Raw genomic sequence first — 17,646 nt, 5'->3', positions numbered from 1 at the left:
CGATGACGTCACATCAAATGTTCCGAGCAAAGCTCCCTCGCAGGCAACGCATTAATGTGTTTGTGCGCATACGTTTTTTCGCAGTTCTTTCTGCTCCTCCGCTAGCGCGCTTGCATAGTGGCGCTACCTAACGGCCGAAAAAACAACTGCGTAAAGTCTGACGTCACACATAATTGAACTCTTTCATTAGAACGGAAAATGAAAATTGAATTTTCGACCTTTTACAGTTATTTTTTCGGAGTTTTGACCTCAGATTTGGATTTTTCACTTTAGAACGGAAAATAAAAATTGAATTTTCGACCTTTTACAGTTATTTTTTCGGAGTTTTGACCTCAGATTTGGATTTTACCCACGTTTTACATAGGAATCGACCATTTATTTATAATTTTTACCCATTTGCAACTGCTCAATTTAGAAAAAGGAAAGAATGAAAGAGAAAGACGAAAGGTTTACTCTCGACTTTTTAGAGTGACCCCGTAAAGGCATGAAAAACTGATGTTTGAGGGAAGACTGGAAGAGTGTAAGTTTTAGCAACAGATGGTGGGATATCATTTTAAAACATGGTCTACCCATAACTTTTAAATTAAAATGGATTTTAAATTGTCTTTCAAATTTATTTTTCTTGAAAGAAAGCTTTTTCAGTCTTTCGAATTCAAATAATTTTTCAGGTGACAATATAATCCTCCTCCACAAAGAGGTAGGCATAATAGTAGTTTTTTTCCCCCTTTTATCTCTGAATAACGTAGGCCAAGAATGCCAAGATTTATGTAACCCTCTATTAACGTCGACATAGCCTAATTAGTCGAAACTTTCCAAATCTCTCTCCCTCTCTCTCAATAACGTAGGCCAAGAATGCCAAGATTTATGTAACCCTCTATTAACGTCGACATAGCCTAATTAGTCGAAACTTTCCAAATCTCTCTCTCTCCCTCTCTCTCTCCCTCTCTCTCTCCCTCTCTCTCACTCTCTCCCTCTCTCTCTCTCTCTCTCTCTCTCTCTCATATACACACTCATTCATACCTATTCTTTTTCGTAAGCTATACCTAATTATCTCCTCTATTGTATGTTCAAATGGTAAAATATCTCTCAATTCTTAATAACCCTTTTCCCCTCGCCCCTTACTTTGGGTAGGGGAAAGGGCGGACTACGCCACAAATTTTGACTCCATGGTTCATTATTGGGCTATTGTAATGCACAAGATTTCAGACTTTGAACTTTGAACAGTCTGAAGTTTTCGACTAAACGTGCGATGTTATGAGCGGCTCGAGACCCATAAGTGTATGACAAGTTGGTGTGAAAATAACAATGTTGAATGTCGATATTGAAAAGGGAGCAATGATTTTTAAAATCCAATATGTTGTATTGTGTTAAAAATGTTTTCTTAAAATTAAATTTATCTCAAGGGCAACGAAAACCTGTACCCAATGGAGTGTGTCTGAAGGCATGTGATATGTTCTAAGTTTTCGACTAAACGTGCGATGTTATGAGCGGCTCGAGACCCATAAGTGTATGACAAGTTGGTGTGAAAATAACAATGTTGAATGTTGATATTGAAAAGGGAGCAATGATTTTTAAAATCTAATAGGTATGTTGTAGGTATTGTGTTAAAAATGTTTTCTTCAAATTAAATTTATCTCAAGGGCAAGGAAAACCTGTACCCAATGGAGTGTGTCTGAAGGCATGTGATATGTTCCAATCCACTCGACCCTTATGAAATTTGTTTGCCAAATTGCCCAGACTAGTTGCTCTGGAGAAACAAAGGATTTCATAGAAAGGGCTCTTATGAACAGTCTGAAGTTTTCGACTAAACGTGCGATGTTATGAGCGGCTCGAGACCCATAAGTGTATGACAAGTTGGTGTGAAAATAACAGTGTTGAATGTTGATATTGAAAAGGGAGCAATGATTTTTAAAATCCAATACCTATGTTGGTGGGATACCACTACACATCACACGTAATAGGACGTTTCCCCTGTGTTTAGGGGAAAGAATAGGCGCCTAATGTAGAAAGAGTTTAGGGAGCGAGTTTTGATTTTCATCAGAGTGGAGGGGTGGAAACTTTTGTAAAGTCTCACTTTGGACGAGGGATTTTTTTTTTTGTCTTTAATTTCCCATCACATTTTTGGGTGTTAAATTAACATGAGATCTCTTTTGGTCTGCAATATCAAATCAATTGAATCACAAATTTCGTTATACTTTTATAGTAGTGATACCCACTATCGATGAGTACCTACCTCTGCCAACCTATCTCAAACTCTTTTTTACCTAAATTCCTTTTGTGGAATTTAATAATAAAAAATTTCCTCCCACATTTCATGTAATTTGTAATATTTGAACTTGGGAAAAGATACCTACAACAAGTACATTGGAGATTATCATACTATTTCAGCCGATAAGGCTTCAGCAAAAGGGGGAAAAACAAGAAGAAGATGATGAAGAAAAAGAAGATGAAGAAGAAAAAGAAGACGGAGAAGAAAAAGAAGGCGAAGATCAGCATATTGAGCTTTATTCTTCCGTCTAATATACATTTTCATCTCATGGGATTTTCTTTGTGAAGAGCATAGCGCATCTTTACAAAGAAAAATATGCTTTTAGTCAAAACTTATACACGATACAACAGCTAAGTAATGTCGAAAAAAAACTGAGTCGTTTTATTTTCTCATGTAATGGATTTTTCCCCCAGAGCAGAAGAGTAGCCTGTACAGTAGACTGAAATGAAAATCTGCTGAGAAATTATAAATATACAATACCTACGTGTAAAACGACAACAATAATAACTAGAAAACATGATAGCAGTTATAGTTCCCTCAATCAAACATCTAAAAAAATCTCCATGTAATAGGCATTTTGAATTAAGAATAGTATGAGCTACGTGTAAAACGACAACAATAATAACTAGAAAACATGATAGCAGTTATAGTTCCCTCAATCAAACATCTAAAAAAATCTCCATGTACCTAATAGGCATTTTGAATTAAGAATAGTATGAATCCATAAGGAGACTTCGATCTTATCACCTGCTACCTACTCTCTGCACATGTCCATTGTCCATGTATACTTGGTCTAGATTGTCTTGAATCTAGAAGACAATATGTGTATGTAATATTGAGCAGCAAAAAGGTGCCTAAATCACAATAAATTTCAGTGCAACCTACATCTTAGGATGAGAAGATGAAAGGGCCATAGATTTTCAAAATAGGTATACCTAGGTAAATAATAGAAAGTAAAAATCTCACTGAATGGTTTTCTACAATTATGAGGATTTTATTTTATTTTTTTTTCCTTTTTATACACCGAGTTCTCAACATTCAATAGAGAAGCTCTTTACGTCAATTCTTTTCATACAGGAGGTACCTACATCTAATGGAGTTTTCGTATACAAGTAGCATTAGTAGCACGTTTTATGAAAGACTGGAATTTTATATTTTGCCGTCTCAGGAAAAGAAGAGATAAGTAGAAAACTGCGTGTCCGCCTTTATAGACTTGGACATTTTGAGTGGACTACTGCCATGGTGGCATCTAAATTCCACTGTATTGACAATCCTTACCCTTTTCAAATTACTAGTTAAAGTGTCCAATCCATAAGGAGACTTCGATCTTATCACCTGCTACCTACTCTCTGCACATGTCCATTGTCCATGTATACTTGGTCTAGATTGTCTTGGATCTAGAAGACAAGATGTGTATGTAATATTGAGTTTTAGTTGCCTAAATCACAATAAATTTCAGTGCAACCTACATCTTAGGATAAGAAGATGAAAGGGCCATAGATTTTCAAAATATAGGTAAATAATAGAAAGTAAAAATCTCACTGAATGGTTTTCTACAATTATGAGGATTTTATTTTTTTTCCCCTTTTTATACACCGAGTTCTCAACATTCAATAGAGAAGCTCTTTACGTCAATTCTTTTCATACAGGAGGTACCTACATCTAATGGAGTTTTCGTATACAAGTAGCATTAGTAGCACGTTTTATGAAAGACTGGAATTTTATATTTTGCCGTCTCAGGAAAAGAAGAGATAAGTAGAAAACTGCGTGTCCGCCTTTATAGACTTGGACATTTTGAGTGGACTACTGCCATGGTGGCATCTAAATTCCACTGTATTGACAATCCTTACCCTTTTCAAATTACTAGTTAAAGTGTCCAACGCTTTGTGAGAGAAGAAGTTGTGCCACGAAAACTTAATCTAAGTAAAGCTTTTTTAGGTAATTCAGAACATACCTGTGAGTAGTGAATAACCTTAAACATTTCGTAATAATCTTCTATGATGTTATTCCTAACTTCCTGAACGGACAATAGAGTACCCTAGCCCTAGAGTGCCCTAGACAATACAAAAAAAAACATTTTTTATATATATACATATTTATATACGAAATATGACTCCAGTTATGACTCTTAGCAGACACAGAAGTTCAGTTGGTATTTCGAAGACAAATATTTGAACAAACTGTTGCAAAAGTTTAAATTGAAACGGAAATAATACATTTTCGTAACTTATGTGCGGGCAATGTTCATTGTTCAACAGTTTAAAAATGTTCTCGACAAGTAATTGAAAATGAAACTTGGAAATACGACAAGAAGGGCCTTTAAGTATTTAGGCTTCATGGTCATGGCGTTTAGTGTTTGTAACGCAGTCAAAAGGATATAATGCTCTTAACGTCTGTCAGACAATTTGATCGTGTGTGGCGGAAAAAGCCTCCCGACCTAGGACTGTCAGACCGTCTGAGCCTGGCCGGCATAACGCAGCATATTTTGTGCTACTGTGCTCTGCTACAGTGATACTGCATGTAGGTATGTTACCGTGTCGAAACCACCATGATAATTACCAACACCCGGACAGCTACTTTCAAAATAAGACTTATTATTGTTTACGCACAAAAATAAATAAATAAATAGGTACATAGTTTTTTTTTTTTTTAAATTAACAAAGTTAACTACCTACTTAGTTCTAGGCAATCAAAAAACCAAGCCACACCGAGAAGACCGGGTTTTGTATTGATATTGATTGAAAGTGGCAGAACAAGCGGTTATGTAATGTAAAACGAGCGGGGATTTAGCGTAATCCCCCTAAGTCGCTGTCTTCTAATCCCCATTGAAGCTTCAAACATATGACGCCTGACGCCTTCCATTTGTTTTTACTTTTATCTCCTTCAACTTCTCAAAAGTTCTTTTCCTTGTTTGTTTTTGAAATCTAGCATTTGCGAGAGAAAAAAATGCTTCTTGTATGTATACACGAGATGAGAAAAGCTTGCCTTCCGGGCTTGCCAGGAAAGAAAAGTGGGTACTTTGCAGAGAGCTTTTGTCTGTCAGGAGTAGGTACAGTTACGTAAGTTCTATAGTAAAGTACAAGATGTTCAAGGTAGTAATGGGACTGTGTAATGGGGATTCTAACCTCAATATTACGTATTGAAAACACCATTGTACCTATCTAGGTACTTAAAATGGAGTTAGAATAAAATTTAGGTTTAGGTACTGGGGAAATTGGATTTCATTCAACCGGGGAAACTGACATTTCCACTAACATTATGACCGGGAAAAATGACATATCCACTAAGATATTTTATGTATTGCACATTGCATACACAAAAGAGATTCTAGGCATTTATACAAATTTGAGCCCTATTGACTACTTTTCCTGTTGTCTTTATTGCTGATTTGATTAGGCCTCAAAATACCCACCTACCTACATACAGAAGAAGAAGAAGAGAGAAATAAGAGAGGATGGAAAAAACAGGAGGAGAGGGTGAATAAGAGGAGAGGGTGAATAAGGAGGTATACAAATTTGAGCCCTATTGACTACTTTTCCTGTTGTCTTTATTGCTGATTCATTTATGACTGATTTGATTAGGCCTCAAAATACCCAGAAAACACCATTGTTGATGTAGAAAATTATGTCACACATGGTTCTATCACGTCTACGTCTGAAAATGTTAGATATTCTATAGTAGGTAGTAGGTGCCTACATGATTATCTTGTACCTATTTACTAATAGCCAATTGAAAACACCATTGTTGATGTAGAAAATTATGTCACACATGGTTCTATCACGTCTACGTCTGAAAATGTTAGATATTCTATAGTAGGTACTAGGTGCCTACATGATTATCTTGTACCTATTTACTAATAGCCAATACATTAGCTTACATCAAGCATTCGCTCCATTATCACTAAAAAGAACTTTCACATTTACACTCATTCATTCACTCTCCCCTCACTCACAGTAAATTGAATATCTCTCCTCACTATGCGCGTAACTGTCAGCGTTTCAAACCATGATCTATTCTCACTGGATGTAAGCCCCACCATGGATGTGGAACAATTCAGGCTAATCTGTCAAGATGAATGTGGCATAGATGCGACTGACATGATTTTGCTGAACAATGGAAAACATCTGCTGGAAGATGGATCATGTTTGAAGCAAGCCGGTGTACGTGACGGTGACATTATCCTGGTAGCTATGCCTGGCCGTGGTCCTACCTATCACGTCGCGCAGTCACGCCATACCGCGCCTCACAGGAGCTTCATGACAGCACAGCTACAAGATCCTGCCCATGTGAGAGACCTCCTACTCGCCTGCCCTGATCAACTGGCTTTGTTAAAACAAAATAATCCGCGCCTGTCCGAAGCGCTATCTACGGGGAAGGATGCATTCACCAAGGTGTTCAAAGAACAACTGGTCGAGCGAGAGAAGCGGCAGAAGCAGAAGATTAAACTCATGAACGCTCATCCGTTTGATACTCACGCACAACGACTTATCGCTGAAGAGATCCGGCAGAAGAACGTTGAAGCAAACATGGAGGCTGCGATGGAATACAATCCGGAAACGTTTGGTTCGGTGGTGATGCTTTACATCAACTGCAAGGTGAATGGATATCCGGTGAAAGCGTTTGTTGACTCCGGGGCTCAAACAACCATCATGTCCGCTAAGTGTGCTGAGCGTTGTAACATCATGCGGTTGATAGACACGCGTTGGGCGGGGGTGGCAAAGGGTGTCGGTGTCCAGCAGATTATTGGACGTATCCACATGGTACAAGTAGCTATCGAGAAAGATTTCCTCACCACATCCTTGTCCATACTGGAGGAGCAGCCAATGGATATGCTGCTAGGTCTGGATATGTTGCGACGACATGAGTGCTGTATTGATCTGAGGAAGAATGTGTTGAGGATAGGAACCACAGGGACAGAGACAAAGTTCTTACCAGAGCGAGAGTTACCGTCCTGTGCTCGTCTTACTTCTGCCTCGGATGAAGAAGAATATTTTTGAGAATAGTACAAGGAAAACTATTGGTTGGTAGTCACACTCATCACCAACAGACTTACTTATTTCTTATGAGGAGGTTCAACATTTCAAATGCGTACATAGAGGTAAAAGAAAGGTAAACTTTCGTCAAGAAAATTACATACCACGGATTCCTTAATACGTGTTTGTTCGAGGGGGTGGGAGGGTGTTATATTAATTCTTACAACCATAGAAAATTCCATGGGAAAATATGGAAGCCATGTGGTTATATACGAGTAACATAATTATAATTATGATTGGCATCTTGGATGTTTTTTGTTCATCCATTCCAGTATACCTACATAGGTAGATACCTAAAGGAAGGAGTTTGTAGGTACATAATACCCCCACACATACACCAGGCTACGATTTCTATCTTGCATGGAGAATTATTATGTTACATAAATTTAGTAGATGCATATCCTTAGATTCCTCAGAAAGCAATTTTTAGCACCCGAAATTTCGAATGCAAATTCCTATTAATAGCTTGGGAATCTAAACTATGTCAGTTCTAATTCTAATGTTTGAAGAGCGATATAAAAAAAGATAGGTATTGAGCGTATTAAATTTCAATAGATAACAATCACCGGTGAAAATCCCTCCCAAGTCCCTCGCTTTGACCAAAAACCGCAACTATTCAAACAATTGGATTCGCACGAGCTTTACATATTGCAAACCGAATGTGAACGTAATTATTGCGGGATTAAATTGAGGTTTTGCATCGGGTGATTGCAGACCATAATGGTGCAAATCTTTTCCCATGTTACAACTGTTGGATTTTAATGGTTAATTTCTCTTGAATTATTTTTAGCTTTTTTCCCCAAAGATAGGTAATAATATTTATTCTACTTTACTGCAAACTAATACAATGGAATTTAAATGGAATTAACGAGGTAAAAATGGGTACTAAAGCTCTTAGGTACAATAACTACATACGATATGTATGTATTATTTACATACGATATGTACTAATGTATGAAGGTATGTGCAAGAATTAATAATTATATTCTTTTCGGATTTCTAACTTCAGGTTTGGGATTGGTGGATGACTGGATGTACGAAAATTTTCATCAGGAGCCATAAAGTTTATACCTATTTCATCCAGCCTATCATCCCAAAGGTTTCAGTCATTAATGCCATTATATCATTATTCTTGATAAGATGCAATACGAATAGATTATACAAACTGTAGAGCCATTTACCTTTTGACCTGTGACGAAATGAAGCAATCTTGAATAATGAAGAAACAAGGAGCAAAGACAAATCCCCAAATGTGACCATTACGGGTTTGGTGGTGAATGACGAAATGAAGCAATCTTGAATAATGAAGAAACAAGGAGCAAAGACAAATCCCCAAATGTGACCATTACGGGTTTGGTGGTGAATTTTCATGTGGGTAGATTTGATTGTAGATAATTATGATATAACCATATAACGAACCATTTATTATTATTTCCCATACGTCCAGATATCAACCACCACACATGGTACTGCATTCAATGATACGTTTGAACTTTTTACTTTCTCTAATTTTTCTTGGTTTACGTAGGGTACTTTTTCATTACTTCCTCGTAATAAATCAAGTAAAATAATGGTATGGCATTAAGTACCAAAGTGCCATAGAGTATGATTGAGAAGAAGAGACGGTTACTAGATGCAATAAATGGCAACATGTTATGAATCTCGGTCAGCATTTTTCAAAATGAAATGTGCAAGGGGTAAGGATGTCTTGCAAAAAATACATATAAAAGGTGTAGTAGGTACACAACTTTTTGCAAATGATAAATACTGTCCATAAAAATTGCAGCCATAAGGGATTGCAGGATACCCCAAGTGTTAGTACCTACATGCAGAGAATGAACAACTTTGAGGTATTATTACAGAGGGACATTTTACAACTTTTTGACTTATGAATTTTATTGTACTACCTATACAAAGTAATCTTATACTTGGTTGTACCATAAAGTAGAACTTTCAATGTTTCAATGGAGCTAACTAGTAACCACTCGGTCAACAGGGAATAAAACAGGTTTTAATTCCAAGAAATGCACTTCTTCCTGATTTTGTTTGTTGAATTTCAAAGATTGTTTACATTGTTTGTGCAAACAAAACAAGCTGGGTCCGTCCCCCCGGAAATTATTTAGCCCGTAGTTTATTCGGTGCAAACAAAAAAAGGGAGAGGGAAAAAATGCATCTTGGCGAATAATAATTTCAAGACAAGACAATATTAAACCAGCCTAGTTAGCTTGAAAAGTAGCTCGCCTGTCTTGTAAGCGCTAGGTTGCAAGTTTGATTCCCACCCGGGGTACACTTTACCATAAAACGAACAAGGTTCGTTCTTGGAACGACTGCTTTTTTCCTATCCTGTCCACTTCCTCTCTTCGATTTCGGAACGATAAGAACTCCGTTATCTCTATCAAACATAAAAAAACCTTAGTGAAAAATACTAAATACCTACCTAATAATTAAAGAACTCAAAAAAAAAAAAGTGCGTTGGCGAGCTTTAATTTCGAGATCAAAGCTGGCAAAGAGCAAAGAAAGGAATATTTTTTCCCCTCTTTTCTTTTTCAAATCCGAATTAGGTAAATACAAAATATTTTTTAAACTCTTTTGCTACTATCGCAGAAAAATAAAATAATGATACTCGTCATAAGCTCCCACAATTTTCACGAAAACTTCCCACAGATGACAACGTTAACATACTCGTACTCTCTTCGCATCACACGTGCTTTCTAAGCTCACAAAAGTTGTATAAATACCATTTCTCTTAACTTTTGAATGAAATACAGACATATAGATACAGACTGTTATAATATGAGATAGTTAAGGTAGTACAATTCTCTCTTCGCTTTCGGGACGATAAGAGTTCTACTACACTCCCTATCAAACCTAAAAGATAATAATAATAATAATAATAATAGCTCATGTCAGAGTCGAATGAATAATTGAAAAGGTGTCACAGGATACCATCAAGAGATATGATATAAGCGGATTTACGAAACAAAAATGGAAATTGCTCTTCTGTTTCGTTAATGGATGCCGGCTTCGATTTGGATTGAATAATTGGGAAAGGATTTAATCTTTGTGTTGGTTTTGACAGTAGAATTCCTACCTACCTGATAGGAAATTAATTCAATAGTAGGCATAGTTGCCATTAATTTTCAGTGAAACAAGTGTAGGTACCAAAATCCTGTACTTAGATAATTACCCATCCCTTATCCCAAAGGAATATTATTTTGTAAATGGTAATCAAGGTATGCTTGTAAATGGGTAATATTTTCTTTTCTTTTTCAACAGATTTTTATGTGAGATTGTTAGGAAAAACTTGTAAAAATGTGCTGAGAGTAGAGGAGAGACGGAAGGGAACGATACTTGTAAAGATGGTTTTAATGTGTACACAAAATTAGGTCATTTAGGATAAGTGTTTAGGCACCTACCTATCATCGAGGTGAAATACCTATCTTGGTGTTGTTTGAACGCTAATGCCTTGGACACGTGTAAAGTGTCCATAGGTGCTACACTGACCATAGGTGCTACACTCACCCTATTCAAATTACTGAGCCCACACACTTGACAAAAGCTGTCTAAGGATTTTCCAAATTTTAATTTGCACCAGGGATGGATTTAGGAGTATGATTCAAGTATCTTATTTATAGCTCAATCTGTTCAAGTGACCTTTGTTGTTTTGAGGGAGGGGAGGGGGCAGGGACCAATCAATTTGTTTATTTTTTCTAAATTTACAATTAATACAACAAGGCAAAGGCATTACGTCTCCACTGAGGTTCGAACCTCAGATCTGTCGGGTACCAATCCGCTTGTAGCAATCATGATAATGAAGGTATTGTTGGACAATAGTGTAGCAATCAACATAAGGGATTAACGAAATACAAGACATTTGGTAGGTTAAACAAATGAAAAATTCAAAAGGAAAATAAGACAACAGAAATGTAAGTAGTTAGGTACATTGGTACATAAGTACCTACACGGTGGGAAATAAAGTCATTAAAAGATACCTATTAGCTACTTTTACTCAGGTAATACCTATATGGAAACCTAACTGAGGTATTGTACCTACAACTAGGTACTTTTTTTCAAGGTGGAACAAGTCTTGTATGTAATGTACCTAACTACCTACCTAGGAAGGTACCTATCTAAATTTAAATATTCCACCATGTCATTGTGGTATGTAGGTACAAACTAAGAACGTAAGAGCGGGGTTTTTATGTCCATTGTACAACAGAGTATACCGGTTAAATCCCTCAAATAACAGAGCTTAAATCAAAGTCCCATGGATTTTAAATACAAAAGGGAAAATCCAAGGTAAATTAAATGTACTTGGCATTATAATGAGCTTTCCTGGATCAGGAAACAAAATACTTGTTCTCTCCCATTATAGGATGCAGGTACCGACTACCGACCTAAAAAAAGTACCTACTTTTAGAGCTACCTATAAGGTTAAAATGCATTATTATTATTATTTTTAAGATAAATATCGTAAATCTTATAAATAGTAGGTACCTACCTATGTATTCAGGTTGCAAGTTTGATTCCCACCCGGGGTACACTTTACCATAAAACGAACAAGGTTCGTTCTTGGAACGACTGCTTTTTTCCTATCCTGCCCACTTCCTCTCTTCGATTTCGGAACGATAAGAACTCCGTTATCTCTATCAAACATAAAAAAAAACCTTAGTGAAAAATACTAAATACCTACCTATAATAATAAATTAAAGAACTAAAAAAAAGTGCGTTGGCGAAAACCTAAAAGATAATAATAATAAATAAACAACAACAATTATTACTTATTTAGCCCATTAGATGAGACTACTTATTTTAAATAGATATCGTTATTTTTGTTCCAGGATGTTGGTACCTGTGTTAACTCTTCTCCTGGTCAGGTTAGGACTGAACAGCCTGGTTTGCGGTGAACAGTTCAGCTCAGAATTCGACAAACGTTTGTACGACTTTGGCATTGGTGAGTTTAATTTTACTATTGAGTTGTGGTGATTAATAAATGGGTATTCGGTTGTGGTGAAGCTCTTTTCTTGCTTTTGTAGGAACTTAACTACCTCCAGGAATTAGGGAACTCCAAGTTCATGATAATGAATTAACGAAGTTTAAACTTTCATAACTAACCTATTGAGTTGTGGTGATTAATAAATGGGTATTCGGTTGTGGTGAAGCTCTTTTCTTGCTTTTGTAGGAACTTAACTACCTCCAGGAAGTAGGGAACTCCAAGTTCATGATAATGAATTAACGAAGTTTAAACTTTCATAACTAAAAGTGCTTTCAAACATTTTCAACCATTTTGAAGTGCATTTTTTTCTAAAGTCACAAAATAATATCTGAATAGTTCTTTAGGTGCCTAGAAAATGTAGATTTTTCCTTAGGTAAGGATTCCATGATTTTTCAATTTTTCAGAAATAAGAAAAATTTTCCTTCGGGACTCTCCTAAGGTATGTTATTTGTTATAATTTTTTAGATCAACAAAAATTCTTGAAAAATTCATTATTCAAACTATAAATCCGGATATCTTCTAGCAATAAAAAATGTTCTCTTGGGCTACATGGACTTAGATCCTGGGAACTCTGTTGTGATAGTAGTTTTGAGCTTGCAAAGTTTGTTCCAGCTTACCAAGCCCGGAGCTAGATTATTAGAAAAACAAAGGATTATGCTGTCTTCCTTATTTTTTAAGGACCATTCTCTTAGCAGCTATTTTCTGAATAATAATCCTTAGGGAAGTATTTGGAAAGGTCAATCTAGAAAGGGAAACTCTTCTGTCGAGGCTGCAGTGAGGGAACAAAGTCTGAAAAGATGATAATCTTTAAATTTGTGTTGGGAATTTTGAATTCTTAAAAGGGTGACAAAAATTGAAGGGTAAAGAAGATTAGAGATGATAATCTTTAAATTTGTGTTGGGAATTTTGAATTCTTAAAAGGGTGACAAAAATTGAAGGGTAAAGAAGATTAGTTTTTTTTTTATGGACAAGAAGATGCTTCTGTCTCTCCTGCGGAAGGGAGGGAGTGAAAGAGATATAGAATGGAGAGAAAGAGAACATTAGAAGGGATAAAGAAGAAATGTAGGATATTTACGAAGACAGAGAGGAGTTGACAGAGGATAGAGAAGAGGAAGAGAGAAACAAAAGGCACAAGAAAAGAGTAGGAAGTAGTAAAGAAATAATAGAAAGTAAAAATGTGGGAACGGAAATTTAGAATCGGATAATACCTATGTATTATTTTTATGAATCAGTATTTTTATACCTACCTTAAAACCTCTACAGAAACCTCAAACAGAATTGAAATACCTACATCCAGTTTTTTTAGGTATCCATCTATAGGTGCCTTCCTAGCTAGGACCCAAAGGTCACATCACTAATTTATTACAATTAACTATAGTCATGCTTTTTGTAGAAGAACAAGCTGTACCTAGACTACCTACAAGTATATGGGCACTTATTACAAGTACCTACGTAGGTACCTACCTACTTGAGAGAAAAAACCTTACGTCCTGAACAGCTCATTTTTACTAGGGTAACCTCAAACAGAATTGAAATACCTACATCCAGTTTTTTTAGGTATCCATCTATAGGTGCCTTCCTAGCTAGGACCCAAAGGTCACATATCAATAATTTATTACAATTAACTATAGTCATGCTTTTCGTAGAAGAACGAGCTGTACCTAGACTACCTACAAGTATATGGGCACTTATTACAAGTACCTACGTACCTACTTGAGAGAAAAAAAACCTTACGTCCTGAACAGCTCATTTTTACTAGGGTACCTAAAAGGTTAAAGCGTCCAGACATTTGCCGTTGATTGCTCTTGTACTTGTCAACAAAAGGCTACAGCATAATTTATGTCTGAGGACCCGCTCCTTGTATGTTTTATGTTTTTTACGTACGTAGACATAATAAATACGAGTATAAGAAAAGGCATTGATTTTCTTTTCTTTTTCAACACTCTCTCTCTCTATCTCTCTGTCTTTCTTTCTCTGTCTCTCTCTCTCTCTCTCTCTCTCTCTCTCTTTCTCTGTCTCTATCTCTATCTCTCTCTCTCTCATTTTCTCTCTCACTCCCAAACTTATTTATGTCATTTGAGACCGTCAAATAGTTCTATTCTCTCTCTCTCTCTCTTTGTCATTCCTTTGCTTTTTCTCTTTCGTTATTTGAGATGAACATTTTGGGTGAACTGTCGGTATACAAACAGCCTTTTCTCCAAGGTTAAATATAACAGTGCCCTAAATCACCAAAGTAGGGAAAAGTATTTACCTACAATTCCATATTTCGATATGATTCGTCCAAATTCAAAATTCTGCTTTTCCATGGGCTATTACACTTGTAAGATCCTTTTCCATACTTTGGTGATTTAGGGCACAGGCTGCGGTTCTTTTTGTTACTCAAAGGTACCTCATTACTCATTACCCATCGTTCTTTCAGCTGATTGCATGATATAATAGAGAGACATTTCACGTCTTTTAGAACAGAATGTACAATACCTTGTTTAGCTTGCCCAAATAGGACTGGAAAGACCCTTTACCCCAGAAGTCGAAACAAGGTCTCGTATATTTGACGGGTTAATATGCACCAGTGAACAGTCTTTTGTGTGATCATCGTTGTGGTGGTGGTGGTGGTGGTGGTCTGGGGAAATTCTTGATTGGAAAACCCAGGAAAACATCAAAAACTTAAAAACCAGTGAGGGTGTGGCGAAAACTTGAAAAGGGAAAAATAAACCACTTCCCTCGTGGAAAAGTCCCCTAGGATCCTAGGTGATTGACTTTAATTAATGTCTATTTCTCTCTCTCTCTCTCTCTCTCTCTCTCTCTCTCTCTCTCTTTCTCTTTCTCTATTTTCCGTCATGTGATGTACATGTACGACTAGATACCTACCTGTAATTTTAGTGGAAGGTTGATACTCTTCAATCTATTCATTTTTTAATTATTCGATTCTATTCCATTCTAGATTTCTTTGAAATCAAACCCAGAATTTCTCGGAATCAGACTGATGAAAGTTGACAAGAGAACTTGGATTTTTACTTTATATTACATTTTTCTTTTTTTTTTTTTTTAAATCCCGAAATTGAAAAATGCAAATGAAGTTCCAAGTTGCATACCAAACGACATCATGTTGAATGTTATAATAATAATATTTTTTTATTGTATTGATACCTTTTGGTGTGTACAATTTTATCTTAATTTTAATAGGCCTTATAATTAAAACTTAATTAACCTGTAAAACTAAACTTAGCTTAAAGTTAAATGTAGTCCTATGTAGGTATATCGCAGCAGTATGCACCACTAGAAAAGAAGAAGGAGGAGAAGAAGAAGAAGAAGAAGAAGAAGAAGAAGAAGAGAGAAATAAGAGAGGATGGAAAAAACAGGAGGAGAGGGTGAATAAGAGGAGAGGGTGAATAAGGAGGGGGGGGAGGAGAAGAATAGGTAGGTATATAGAAACCCAGGTCATACTGTCAACCTGTAAATTCTTCGAAGGAGTAGGGTACTAGTTTCTAGGAGTCGCCCCTTGAGAGAGTTTTTGAAGTCTAAGGGACCAAGCAACTTTACTTGGTCCGATAGACTGTTATAGAGTTGAATACCCTCCCTAAGGAAAGATCTATCCATGATTTTGTTTGAGCTAAGGAGTAGTTTGTTTTTATTTCTTGTGTCATGATCATGGACTTCACTTTGCCTAGAGAGGGTAGGGGCGACTCTGTGTACAAGAATACAGGTATCCAATATGACCTGGGCATAGACAGTTAGGATTTGTCTCTCCTTGAAGATAGGCTTGCAAGATATATGTCTTGCAAAGCCAAAAACAGCACGAACTGCTCTTTTTTGTCTCTTTTACAAACTTTTACCACGAATACTACCTCATCCCTTTCTCTCCTTCCGCTTCTTCTCCCTCTTCTTCTCTAAAGTTATCCTTCACCTCCCTATCTTCTTCTTCTTCTTCTTCTTCTTCTTCTTCTTCTTCTTCTTCTTCTTCTTCTTCTTCATTTTCTCCTCCTCCTCCTCCTCCTTCTCCCTATCTTCTTCTTCTTCTTCTTCTTCTTCTTCTTCTTCTTCTTCTTCATTTTCTCCTCCTCCTCCTCCTTCTCCTCCTCCTCCTCCTCCTTTTTCTTCACCTACTTCTCCTTTTTATTCTCCAGTTCTTCTTCTTGCTCTTCTTCTTCATTCTCTTTTCCTCCACCATTTTTCTCTCTTACAAATATCACAACTGTTTCGTTGTATTCGAAATGAGGGACATTGTGGTTTGTTATGTCAACAAAATGATAATGTCTGAGCTGCTTATATGTATTTGGGTTGTCCATTTTGAGATTTTTGAGTTAACTTTTTTTCCGTCTTTCAAATTGCTTTTGCTGGTCCAAATGTCCAAAGCGATCTTATTATTGCAAATGAAATATTCAGGCTACTTTTACCCTTGTATGTAACCTCGTACAACTTTCATAGGTATTTGGGTTTGAAGACTCGAAAACTTTGCCAATGTCCATATAAAACTATCTAATAGTTCTCATAACCCGTTCTGTATCTTCTCTGTTTCCAGGAAAGCGAGCCTACAGTTACATCATGGCGGACCACAAGCGCCTCCCCTCCTACAATTTTGGCCTCGGTAAACGCGGCCTGCCCGAAAACAAAATGTACTCCTTCGGCCTCGGCAAGAGGTTGGCTTACAGCAAAGACCTGGACAGTTTATTGGCCGATCAGAACGAAGACTCCAGCATAGACAAGCGTGGCAAGCAATATAGTTTCGGCCTTGGGAAGCGGCTCAAGCAATATAGTTTCGGCCTGGGAAAGCGATTCTATGACAACTCCGACTATGATGAATACGTGAAGCGAGGAGGCGAGAATCACAACCGGTTTGCATTTGGTATTGGAAAGAGAGACGTGGGAGATGTGGCCTATGAGGATAGTGGCCTTGAGAAGACGGCCGGAGGACGGTACCACCAGAAGCTGGCCGATGAATACAACTACCACTAGACGCCACACGAACGTTGTGTTCAAATCTCTAGGAACATTTCTTTTCAAACGTAATTATTTTCAATTTTAAATAATAAAAAGGAATATTTTTTCCCCTCTTTTCTTTTTCAAATCCGAATTAGGTAAATACAAAATATTTTTTAAACTCTTTTGCTACTATCGCAGAAAAATAAAATAATGATACTCGTCATAAGCTCCCACAATTTTCACGAAAACTTCCCACAGATGACAACGTTAACATACTCGTAGCTCATGTCAGAGTCGAATGAATAATTGAAAAGGTGTCACAGGATACCATCAAGAGATATGATATAAGCGGATTTACGGAACAAAAATGGAAATTGCTCTTCTGTTTCGTTGATGAATGCCGGCTTCGATTTGGTCTTAATTGAATA

At 36.7% G+C, this 17,646-nt stretch overlaps 2 protein-coding genes across 2 annotated transcripts; both read left to right on the top strand.

Annotated features, from left to right (window-relative positions):
* Positions 1–6,146: 6,146 nt before the first annotated feature.
* On the top strand, positions 6,147–7,313 carry LOC103513239 (protein DDI1 homolog 2). The gene has a single exon (XM_008478053.2). The coding sequence runs from the start codon at positions 6,247–6,249 to the stop codon at positions 7,264–7,266; it is 1,020 nt and encodes a 339-aa protein (XP_008476275.1). The 5' UTR covers positions 6,147–6,246; the 3' UTR covers positions 7,267–7,313.
* Positions 7,314–12,138: 4,825 nt separating this feature from the next.
* Positions 12,139–17,324, top strand: LOC103513243 (allatostatins). Its single transcript, XM_026826498.1, has 2 exons — positions 12,139–12,256; positions 16,818–17,324. Exons 1-2 carry the CDS (start codon positions 12,145–12,147, stop codon positions 17,249–17,251), a joined length of 546 nt encoding a protein of 181 aa, XP_026682299.1. The 5' UTR covers positions 12,139–12,144; the 3' UTR covers positions 17,252–17,324.
* Positions 17,325–17,646: the final 322 nt, after the last annotated feature.

The sequence above is a fragment of the Diaphorina citri genome, unplaced genomic scaffold (genome assembly GCF_000475195.1).
Source record: "Diaphorina citri unplaced genomic scaffold, Diaci psyllid genome assembly version 1.1 scaffold944, whole genome shotgun sequence".
NCBI classification, from domain to species: Eukaryota; Metazoa; Arthropoda; class Insecta; order Hemiptera; family Psyllidae; genus Diaphorina; species Diaphorina citri.
The sequence above is the reverse complement of the archived record's forward strand: the minus strand, read 5'-3'. Positions and strand labels throughout refer to the sequence as shown.

Excerpts from the sequence above, each read along its gene's own strand:
- LOC103513239 (XM_008478053.2), top strand. The coding sequence starts at position 6,247 with ATGCGCGTAACTGTCAGCGTTTCAAACCATGATCTATTCTCACTGGAT.
- LOC103513243 (XM_026826498.1), top strand. The coding sequence starts at position 12,145 with ATGTTGGTACCTGTGTTAACTCTTCTCCTGGTCAGGTTAGGACTGAAC. Across the intron at positions 12,257-16,817 it reads TTTGTACGACTTTGGCATTG|GAAAGCGAGCCTACAGTTAC; the intron begins GTGAGTTTAATT and ends CTCTGTTTCCAG.